This window comes from Phragmites australis, chromosome 3 (assembly GCF_958298935.1).
Source record: "Phragmites australis chromosome 3, lpPhrAust1.1, whole genome shotgun sequence".
In the NCBI taxonomy this organism is placed as follows: Eukaryota; Viridiplantae; Streptophyta; class Magnoliopsida; order Poales; family Poaceae; genus Phragmites; species Phragmites australis.
Window position 1 is genome coordinate 14,934,245 of NC_084923.1, and position 11,996 is coordinate 14,946,240.

The window sequence follows — 11,996 nt, forward strand, 5'->3', positions numbered from 1 at the left end:
CAGGCCCTCACCAACGCCTTCACCACCATGACTCTCACGCCACCGCCGTCATCCACCGAATTCTATATGGATTCGGGTGCAACCTCGCATATGACGTCAGACACTGGTACTCTCTCCACTTCCTTCCCTGTCTCTCCTTCTAGTCCACCCACCATCATTGTCGGCAATGGGTCATCCTTGCCGGTCTCTGCCACTGGTTCAGTTTCATTTCCTTCTTCCTTAGGTCCACTTGTTCTTAACAATGTCCTAGTCACTCCTCAAATAATCAAAAATTTAATCTCTGTTCGTCAGTTTACAATTGACAATAACTGTTCTGTCGAGTTTGATCCTTATGGTTTTTCTGTAAAGGACCTTCGAACCAAGAGCGTGATCGCCAGGTGCAATAGTTCTGGAGAGCTCTACCCTTTTCACCCTACCAGCGCCTCCTCCGCGCCACATGCCCTTGCCACTGACACCTCCTCCACTCTGTGGCGTCGTCGTCTTGGCCATCTTGGTCATGAAGCTATGCATAAGCTAGTATCTTCCAATGCTATTTCATGTAATAAAAGTGTGCCTGAACCTTTATGTCATGCTTGTCAATTAGGTCGCCATGTGCGTCTCCCTTTTAGCACTTCTAGCTCCCATGCTTCCCATAATTTCGATTTAATATATTGTGACCTTTGGACATCTCCGGTTGTCAGTGTCTCAGGTTACAAATATTACCTCGCAATTCTCAACGACTGCTCCCATTTTTTATGGACTTTTCCTCTTCGCTTAAAGTCCGACACCTTTTCCACCATCTCTAACTTTTTCTCCTTTGTTCGCATTCAGTTTGGCATCACTGTCAAAAGCGTTCAGTGCGACAACAGACGTGAGTTTGATAACTCCTCAGCACGCACTTTCTTCCTTACTCATGGCGTTGCACTCCGCATGTCGTGTCCACACACCTCTCAACAAAATGGCAAGGCCGAACGTATCCTCCGCACCACTAATAACATTGTGCGCTCTCTCATGTTTCAGGCTAGCCTTCCTTCCTCCTATTGGGTTGAAGCCTTGCACGCTGCAACCTACCTTCTGAACCGCCATCCAACCAAAACTCTAAACTTCTCCACCCCGTACTTTGCTCTTCACGGAGTTCAACCATCATATTCTCATCTTCGTGTTTTTGGATGCAAATGCTACCCCAATCTCTCCGCCATCGCTCAACACAAGCTGTCACCTCGCTCTACCCTTTGTGTTTTCCTTGGCTATTCCTCCGAACACAAAGGCTACCGGTGTCTTGATTTAGCTTCCAACCGAATCATCACTTCCCGGCATGTCACCTTCGACGAAACATCCTTTCCCTTCGCCGAAGCATCCAATGCCACTCTCACTAACGATGATTTTGATTTTTTGACCGAGCTCGGTACATTCCCGCTGCCCATTGGTCCTGCAGGTACATCATCGGTGGGGTCTCCATCACCTGCCGACCCTCTGCCGCCTGCGCCATGTCCCGGTCCGCCCGACTTCCCGCCACATGCTTACAGGCCTACGTCACTCCAGCCGAGCGTGCATGCACCCGGGTCCTCGTCGCCCCAGTCGAACGTGCGTGCGCCTAGGCCTTCCTCGGCTGTTCCGAGCGCGCCCTCGGCGGCCTCCACACCGACGGCTTCTTCGCATGGCTCTTCTCCACGCGCCACGCTTGTGGGTCCGAGTTCCACTGCCCCTGCTGGCACCCTGCCGCAGGTTGCTGCCAGTGGAGCACGACCCCTTCCGTTAACTACCGTTCCCATTACCCCTATTGCCAATAATCACCGCATGGTGACTCGGGGCAAGATCGGCTTTCGCGTCCCGGTTGCCAGGCTCAACCTTCATGTGTCTGCAGTCTCTCCCGTGCCACGGACATACCGGGATGCTCTTGCTGATCAGAACTGGCGTACTGCGATGACTGAGGAAAATGATGCTCTGCAGGCTAATGCTACATGGGATTTGGTTCCTTGCCCATCACGAGTCAACATTGTGACAGGAAAATGGGTTTTTCGCCACAAGTATCTTCCTGATGGCTCTCTCGATCGATACAAGGCTCGCTGGGTTCTCCGCGGATTCACGCAACGTCCCGGTATTGATTTTGATGAGACATTCAGTCCAGTGGTCAAGCCTGTTACTATTCGCACAGTTCTCACTCTAGCTCTGTCACGTGATTGGCCTATTCATCAGCTGGATGTGAAGAATGCCTTCCTTCATGGTACTCTCACTGAGACTGTGTACTGTGTTCAGCCGTCTGGATTTGTTGACCCTGCCTACCCAGATCATGTTTGTCGCCTGAACAAGTCTCTCTACGGTCTGAAACAGGCTCCGCGTGCATGGTACAGTCGCTTTGCTACCCATCTCTTGTCACTTGGATTTGTGGAAGCTAAGTCCGACACGTCACTCTTCATATTTCATCGCGATGCCGACACAGTATATTTGCTTCTCTATGTGGATGACATCATTCTGACAGCTTCATCTGATTCTCTCCTTCGGAAGACAATCAATGCTCTTCAGAATACTTTCTCCATGAAGGACCTCGGCCCTCTTCACCACTTCCTTGGAGTCTCTGTTCGTCGTCAGGATGGCTCTCTCCACCTCTCCCAGCGCCAGTACATCATGGATATTTTGGAGCGTGCTGGTATGACCGAATGTAAGCCCTGCAGCACTCCTGTCGATACTCACTCCAAGCTCTCCGCAGAAGGTGCGCCAGTCGCTGATCCGACACACTACCGCGGTATTGCTGGGGCCTTACAGTACCTGACTTTCACTCGTCCGGATATTGCCTACGCCGTCCAGCAAGTCTGCCTCTTCATGCATGATCCCCGCGAGCCGCACCTTGCCCTCATCAAACGGATCCTGCGCTACCTTCAGGGCACTTTGGATCATGGCCTTTTTCTTCATCGCACCAATCCCAGCGACCTTGTTGTATACTCCGACGCTGATTGGGCCGGTTGTCCCGATACACGTAAGTCCACCTCGGGCTACGGTGTTTTCCTTGGTGACAATCTTGTCTCTTGGTCTTCAAAGCGTCAACACACGGTCTCCCGATCAAGCGCTGAGGCGGAGTATCGTGCTGTTGCTAACGGCATCGCAAAGGCTTGTTGGCTACGCCAATTGTTGCTCGAGCTCCACAGTCCCCTTCGGCACGCCACTGTGGTCTACTGCGACAACATCAGCGTTGTGTACCTCTCCATCAACCCGGTACAACATCAACGTACCAAGCACGTGGAGATCGACTTGCACTTTGTTCGTGAGCGCGTTGCGCTTGGCGAAGTGCGCGTTCTACACGTCCCGACGACCTCTCAGTACGCCGACATCTTCACCAAGGGTCTGCCTACGTCCGTCTTTACGGAATTTCGGTCCAGTCTCAACGTTCGTCCTTCTACCGTTGCGACTGCGGGGGAGTGTTAGACTATACGTATGCATGCATGCCATGCATACGTATAGACAGAGCTTGCCGTTGCTTGCCTCCCTGGATTGCCGGCTTTCCTATTCTCCTGCGCCATGCACACGCATACAGATAAGGATCCGGCTTGCCTTCCTGGGCTGCCTCCCTTCCTAATCTACCGGTCTCCGGGTCAAGAGATAAGGACGGGATGGCTTATATATGTAACCTTTCATTAACAGATCAATACATCCTGTATTCTTCCAAAATATACAACACTTTCACACACAACATTATTCATCCAGATTGGCATGAAAAGAAAGACACACAACTAACAGTACATGAGGAAATTGCAAGCTAGAAGGTGGAAATGAAGAGCTTCAGCTCAGAGCCGCATTTGCAGATCTTTGCCGGCTTTTTAGTTCAGCTGAGCTTACTTCTTGGGCTTCGCAGGTTATAAAGACAAAAGAGAACAAGTAAATTCGTCAGCCATGTGGTTGGATTAACAATCGCTGACTAAAGGGGTGTAGCAGTGCAAAATCCAAACCTGTATTGTTTGCTTGTTGGATGAAAGAACTGATGATTTCCATTCATTGTATGCTTGTTTCTCCATCTGCTTGTCCAAACCTGGTCTATTTCAACATCGAATCCACATGCTATTATGTCTTGCATTTTCACGGGCAAGCCTTTTACTTTTCTCAACAGTCAAGTTCCTCCACAAGAAAATGATAGCCTCTCCTTGCAGGAATTACAATAGCTTTCGATGAAGTCCCTTGCACAACAATGGCAAAAATAATGAAATTACTATAAACTGTGAGTCTATGACTGTTCAGTACTTCAGATCAGTATAAACTGTGATAAAACCATACTTGATTGCAGAGTACAACATTTACATATTAGGCACAAACATGTACAAGAAAATGAGTCGATGGTTCATTCTTAGTTCAATATCTAGTTCTCTAGTACAAAACTGAACACTAATGAACAACTTGTTTGCTCGGGTTCTTGCCTTCAAAAATTTTAAGCAAGCCAAATTAGCATAACACAAAACCAGACTAAAGTAAACAGATCAATCGTACATGTAAAGTGGAACTTTCTTCCCTCCTCTAACTATCAAATACTGAAATCTTGTGAATTTTAGAATAAGCCCCACTATAGTACTAAAAGGATGTATCATGAAAGGCTGGCTCCATGTCTCACCTGAGTAAAAATTGCCTTTGCTTTTGAGACATCCATTCAAGTACCAATCTCCTGAGGAGCAAAACTATATGGGATTGGTACAACAACAAAACCACCAAGGATGATTGCCAAATATATGATGACTGCATTGCATGTCATAGGCATGTCTATTGCAACCCGATCCCCTTTTTGGAACATGGACAAGAGCATTTGCAACAGTCCTGAAAACATTGATGCAATAAAACCATAATGCGGACTAATTCACACACAAAAAACATATTTTTGTTTTCTTGAACTCTTAGTTCGGGTAAAAGGAACAGCATACATCACTTGACTGCGAAGCTCCTTCAATGACATACGATTCACTGGATAATCATTAAGGCCTTCATCCCTCCAAACAATTGTTGTGGTTTCATCTGTCCTCTGCAGTGAAGGACAAGGTAGCAAAAAACATTCGGCAATGTTGAGCACTGGGAAGCGGAGGTGCGGGCTGGGGAGCGAAGGTGTGGGGAGCCAGTGTGGAGCAATGGGCCGGCCAGGGTGCAGATGAGCCGAAGCGGCGTCGGAGGAGATCAGCACCCGCGGTGGCCTTGGCGGAGCAGCGCAAGCTGGCAGTGGCGACGGGAGAGGCGGTGGCCAGGCGCGAGAGTCAGCTGACACGGGGAGGATCTAGGTATAGCCACTGCGGCGGGGGATCGACCGGGCGGGCAATGGATCGACTGATCCAGGCAGAGCCACAACGGCGGCAGATCAAGGAGCCACGCCGACGGGCCAGGACAGGGCCGATCCGGCATGGATCCAACTGGTGGAGCACGGCGGCGTAAGAAGCCATGGTGAGGCGGACGAGCGAGCGTACCGGAGATCGGCGGCGCGGGTGGAAGACCGGCGATCCAACCTGATCGGCCCCGCTGGCGAACTTAATATCTTGACACGATAGTAGATAGGGTGGGGGGAGAAGCAGGGAGGGGATGGGCGTAGCGGCGGGGAGGGGATGAGGCGCGATGGCGGCGGGGAAGCAAGGGCGAAGAATGGGAGCAAAACGTGGAGGCGGGCGAGCGTGAATGATCAGACGACCATGCATCGTGCGGGCGAGGGGGCACTATCTGATGGCGAGCGTGCGTCCGTTCTTCCAACTTGGCTAACGATACATGGATTACTGCTTTTTTAGGTAGGAGAGATTGAACTCTTAGTTCGGGTAAAAGGAAAAGCATACATCACTTGACTGCGAAGCTTCTTCAATGACATACTGTTGGTGAATCAGGAACCAGGGGTCCTGAATCCCGAGGCCAGACTAGCAATCCGCCACGTGGCACCTTCCCGCAGGGCTCGTCTCCGCGAGATACGAAAAGACTAAGTCCCGAGAGCGGGCGCTCGGGGCCACAAGCAGTGGTCATCGAGTACCCGGGTTCCCCGATGATCCGCGAAGACCAAGTGACCGGGAAGAGAGTGCTCGGGGAGGTGAACAGTGACTCCCGAGCACCTAAGTCCCCCGACGACCAGGAAAGCCGAGTACCGGGAAGAGAGTGCTCGGGGAGGTGAACAGTGACCTCCGAGCACCCGAGTACCCCGAGGACCCAAGGAAGATAGTTCCGGGAGAGAGTGTTCGGGGCCGTGAACAGTGGCCCCTGAGCACTCGGTTCCCCGAGGACCAAGAGAGGGCGTTCCCAGGAGAGAGTGCTCGGGGAGGTGAACAGTGACCCCCGAGCACTCGGTTCCCTGATGGCCCAAGGAGTCTTCCGTCGGTGGCCCCCACAGAGGTCCAGCGATGAGGTGTCAGCCAGTGAAAAGGCCCGATACCGCATTTAAGAGGGCACGTGGCATGTCACCTCCAACTGCTCCCGCCACGCTCGGTGTCAGTCCCTACCACATTCTGGCAGAAGGGCATGGGGACATTTAATGCACGGGTCCCATCCCGCATCATCCGACGCGCCTCGGGATAGCGTCGCGAGGCCCGAGGCGCCCCGTTTGCCGCCCTGCTGTGGCAGGCGTACAAGACCGAACGGACACGCTGGGCCACTCTGTGGCTGCCCGGTGGGCCCTCTCCACGGCGCTTGTTGCTAGCGCCATTATGATGACCAAAGAACGGGCAGGGGGCGCATTTTCAACCCCCCGTCACTTCGCGCAGAGGTCATGATGACTGCCTTTCCATTTATGGCGCATTGTAACTCGTGCCATCCCTTTCGGAGCACGCTACCACCGGCGAGTATTTAAGGGAGCTGGCGGGCACGGACAAAGACAGCGAACAGAAGAACCCGAATCTGAGTGAATCCAGGGTGAATTGAAGGACAACTCTTGAACTCTCAGACACTTGCTCAGAGACCGAAGAACATCTTCGTACAAGCATAGAAGCTGAGACCACCGAAGAACAAGGAGCCCGAAGCTCTAGGATAGACATATATTCTTGTAACTAGCACATTCCTGAGAGACATTCTTAGGGAATTTATAGCATCCACACAGGAGTATGGTATTACGCTCAGTGCGGCCCGAACCTGTCTAAAAATCCCTCCAGTGCATTTACTGCGTTCTGCATTAGATCATTCCACACCACCTGTCATTGCATTTATATCCATTTATTTCTCCAGCAAACATATTCAGAATCATCCCCCCCGGCCGAATCTCAAAAAAGGGTCCCTCAGGATCCCTACGATAGAAGTTAACCCTCCGACACATACGGTTCACTGGATAATCATCAATGCCTTCATCCCTTCAAACAATTGTTGTGGTTTCATCTGTCCTCTGCAGTGAAGGACAAGGTAGAAGAAAATATTTGGCAATGTTGAGCATTGGGTAGCGGAGGTGTGGGCTGGGGAGTGAAGGTGCGGGGAGCTAGTGTGGAGCAATGGGCCGGCCAGGGTGCAGATGAGCCGAAGTGGTGTCGGAGGAGATCAGCACCTGCGGTGGCCCCGGTGGAGCAGCGCAAGCTGGCGGCAGTGACGGGAGAGGCGGCGGCCAGGCGTGAGAGCCAGCCGATGCGGGGAGGATCTGGGTATAGCCATTGCAGCAGGGGATTGGCCGGGTGGGCAATGGATCGACCGATCCAGGCGGAGCCACGACGGCGGCAGATCGAGGAGCCGCGCGGACGGGCCAGGACGGGGCCGATCCGGCACGGATCAGACCGGTGGAGCACGGCGGTGGTGGCGGCGCAAGAAGCCGGGGCGAGGCGGATGAGCGAGTGTACCGGAGACCGACAGTGCGGGTGGAAGACCGGCGATCCAACCTGATCAGCCCCGCCGGCGAACTTAATATCTTGACGTGGCAGCAAATAGGGTGGTGGGGGGAGAAGCGGGGAGGGGATGGGGCGTAGCGGCGGTTAGGGGATGAGGCGCGATGGCGGCGGGGAAGCAAGGGCGAAGAACGGGAGCAAAACGTGAAGGCGGGCGAGCTTGCACGATCGGACGGCCATGCACCGTGTAGGTGAGGGGGCACTATCTAATGATGAGCGTGGGTCTGTTCTTCCGACTTGGTTGAAGATATATAGATTACTGTTTTTTCAAGTAGGAGAGATATGCCACAATGTTTAATGCTTATTGTGGACTATATGGCCACGGCGGCCAGATCTGGTTGCTCTGTTCCTCCCCGAGTTTGTGGCGCACCTCCAAGTCGTGCTTCTTCCCCAACCACGTTGTGGTAGTTAAGCTCGTCATGGCCAGGTGTCGAGCGACCAAATCCGACGGTAGCAACCATGGAGCTCGTCATCCCCGAGGTCCAGGTGGGCAGATCTGGAGGCAACCTCCATGACGGCGGCTTCCCCGACCTCTCTGACCTTGCGGCGGCTCCCAACAGCGGTGGCTTCTCCGACCTCGCGAAGCCTCCGAGTGCTGGCAGGAGCAGCAACGACGCTGGCACAACGGAGTTGGAGGATGGAGGAGGGGAGTAGAGATTAAGGGCCCGTTTGATTGCCTGGCGCGACATAGACCTGGCCCTACGCGTGCAGCGTGTGGCTGTTGGGTTGCTTGGACGCGGGTTGGCCTAGACGCGCGCGTGCAGCGAAAGCCTGTTTGGTTGGCTGAACGCGCGCGTGCAGACGCGCGCACGAGCCAGTCCGCACGGATGCGAAAACGTTATGCCGGCCTAGCTCTACGGAAACAGATTTTATCCATTTTTCTGCCGAGCCAAGCCGGTGGGAGCCAGGCCAATCCCAATGCACGCGCAGGGCCGAGTAACCAAACAGCCCCTAAATGCATTATCTATTACTTACGACTCAGATATAAGACTATAATCAGGATGATTAGTGAAATACAAATGAGCCGGTTCACTTGAACAAGACGGTCTTATTTGGTTGTCTATATGGGATAACGTTAGTTTTGTCTTTATTTAGATATTTGATTTATATAATAATTTGATATGGATATTTTTTATTCTAACATTAATTTTAATTATTATTAATTTTATTCTATTTGGACTTTTTATTTATATATTTTATTTATCAAATCATATGAAAATTGAAATGTTAATTTTTCATAGAGAAGGATGTGTATAAGACTGCTCAAATTTCGAATTTAGCTATTTATTAATTTTATTTGATATGAACTTATAGTTTCTGAATTTATTTATTAATTGTATTTGATATACATTTTTTTATTAAATCTAAACTGTTTGATAATAATAATAATAATAATAATAATAATAATAATAATAATAATAATTGGTTTATATTATTTTAGATTAATGTGAGCAAATATGGTGGCTACTCTTTCCTAACGATGGAAGGTTTAGATCCTTCAAATAATAATATAATAGAAGATTAATTTGCACCCTGACGAGCACAGACCCGCAAGCCACCCAGACGGCCAGACCGGTACACCAAACCGAGACGCTAACCCAACCCACCCAGACAGCCAGGCTGATGGCCGCCGCATCGCCGGATTCCGGCGACCTCATCCTGGTCGAGCCGGCGAAGCCGGGGTCACCGGTCGCCGTGGTGACCATCAACCGCCCCGCGGCGCTGAACGCGCTGACGCGGCCGATGATGATCTCCCTGGCCGCTGCGTTCCGGCGGCTGGGCGCCGATGACGGCGTGGCGGCGGTGGTGCTTGCGGGGCGCGGGCGCGCGTTCTGCTCTGGGGTGGACCTGACAGCGGCGGAGGAGGTGTTCAAGGGCGACGTGAAGGACCCCGCCGCTAACCCCGTCGCGCAGATGGAGCTCTGCCGCAAGCCCGTCGTCGGCGCGGTCGCCGGGTTCGCCGTAACGGCCGGCTTCGAGATCGCCCTCGCCTGCGACATCCTCGTCGCCGGACGCTCCGCCATGTTCCTCGACACACATGCCAAGTGCGTTCCCCTCCCCCACTTTTTTCATCTTATGATCTGCTCGAAAGTAGTATACTGCAACAAGTACGCTTTCGCTGTTCCAGCGAGTATGATTACCATTTCGAGGCACTCTATTTAGTCTGTTTAATTATTCCTAAGTTAAGGAGCACCTAAAAATACAAATTTGCGCTAGGTGATCCGTGAGCTCGATACCTATCTCACTTATACTACACAACGGTAGGATTCTAGTGTGCCGGTGTGCGATGCACTATAAATCAGAAAACGCTGCAAAGCCTTGGTTTTGGGAAGAACTCAAGAACCCGCTAAATTCTCAATGTTTGGTTTGGGTAACATCGGGAGAACACAATAAACTTTTCTGGAAGGTAAACTTCCAGTGTTTTCTTTTAGTAATGGTATATAGAACATAAGATTGTCTGGAAATAGTTCCATACAAGAGACACAGTCCTGCAATTTCAGAAGGATAGGAATTTGGCATTGGAGTTTTCTCTTAGCTTGGCCAGAGTACGCATTGAAACACTGCATATGTTCTGCACTATCTTCAGTCTGTTCTTTTTTCACTCTCCTAGCTTAAATTCATGCCATTGCCATCTCACTTGTGCACTCCTCCTGTTGTGCTCTAATCAGCTTTTGGTCAATGTAATGTAGGTTTGGGATCTTTCCTTCGTGGGGTCTTTCGCAGAAGCTTTCTCGTGTCATTGGACCGAATAGAGCACGGGAAGTGTCACTATCCTGTATGCCCGTCACTGCTGAAATGGCGGAGAGGTGGGGGCTTGTTAACCACGTTGTGGATGACAATCAGGTGCTGAGTAAGGCAATAGAGGTTGCAGAGGCCATTGCAAGGAACAACCACAACTTAGTTGTGTTGTACAAATCGGTTATAAATGATGGGCTCCTGTTGGACTTGGAGCATGCTCGAGCTCTTGAGAAGGTGCAAACTTTTACATTGCATGGTGCAAAATACTTACATGTAGCTTAATGCTTTATTAGAATTGTTATTGTATAATTTCTATATGGTGCTAAAATTATTGAACATGAGGTAGATCTTTTCATGATTTTAACCACAAAGCATATATGTCAGTGGAAAACTATATGTAGAGTTAGGACAATTCACTCCATGAGAAATGTCCACTTAATATCCTCAAGGGCCTCAACAGTTGTTGGAGACATAGATTCTTTTTTGGTGATAATGAACAAACATTCTAGTTGAATTTTGTGTTTACTGGTTATTGGTTGATCCTCAAAGCTGGCTATGGTCTATGGGATTCTCGTGGTATTGGAAACAGAAAAAGAATGGTTATCGCTATATATTTATTCAAGCAAATGCATATGATCTTATTTTTATGATTACAGGAAAGAGCTCACAACTATTACAATGGCATGACAAAGGAGCAATTCGCGAATATGCAGAAATTCATACAGGGTCGGAGTTCTAAAGCACCATCAAAGCTGTAGTGCCATGTCTGTATATCACTGAAGACACTATATACAGCTGATGAAAGTGTGTTCAATAATCTGAAAAAATAATCGATTCCTGTGTGACATATACAGAGAGTGTCTTCTCAAGTATTACGGAAAGAGCCACGTTCTTTTACATTTGAAGTTTCTGGTCAGTGCTCACCACATTCTAAACATGTGATGCGAACTTGTGATTATCTGCCAACCTCTGTTGCTTTCTCTTGCCTCTTTGTGATGCTAAAAACGGTCAGTCGCTGGGATATATTTGTATCTTCCCTCTCTCCCATGTTTGGCATGTGGTTTGATTGAAAAAGGTGTAGCAAGGTGGCTGGTATTGCTAAGGTGTAAAAGATTTGTTAGTAAGTGTTGGAAATCTTTCTAATAAAGGAAATCAAAATGTTACCGTACTGTGAAAAAAGATAGCTACACTATTTTTTCAGGATATGAACAAACGGTATTGTCTTCACATTGGTTTTGTCACAGTGATAGGAGTACCATAGCGTGCTATGGCAATGGACTCATATGCAACGTTGAAACAGTGCCTCCTCTGTACAGAGACCGCAGAGAACCCAAGGTCCATCAAAATGTTACTTTGAGCAAAAATGTGGAGCAACTCATTCGTCCATGATTCAAGGATCATAATCCTGACGGTGAGAGATGTTTGGAAAATTCCACAGCAATATAACCGTCCAGTTGAGTTTCTGAAAGAAAAAGGTGAAAA

General features: G+C 49.9%; 1 protein-coding gene across 1 annotated transcript; it reads left to right on the forward strand.

The window, feature by feature from the left end:
- The first annotated feature begins 9,322 nt into the window (after positions 1 to 9,322).
- Positions 9,323 to 11,555, forward strand: LOC133912361 (probable enoyl-CoA hydratase 1, peroxisomal). Its single transcript, XM_062355049.1, has 3 exons — positions 9,323 to 9,820; positions 10,466 to 10,748; positions 11,171 to 11,555. The coding sequence occupies exons 1-3, from the start codon at positions 9,399 to 9,401 to the stop codon at positions 11,270 to 11,272; spliced, it is 807 nt and encodes a 268-aa protein (XP_062211033.1). The 5' UTR covers positions 9,323 to 9,398; the 3' UTR covers positions 11,273 to 11,555.
- Positions 11,556 to 11,996: the final 441 nt, after the last annotated feature.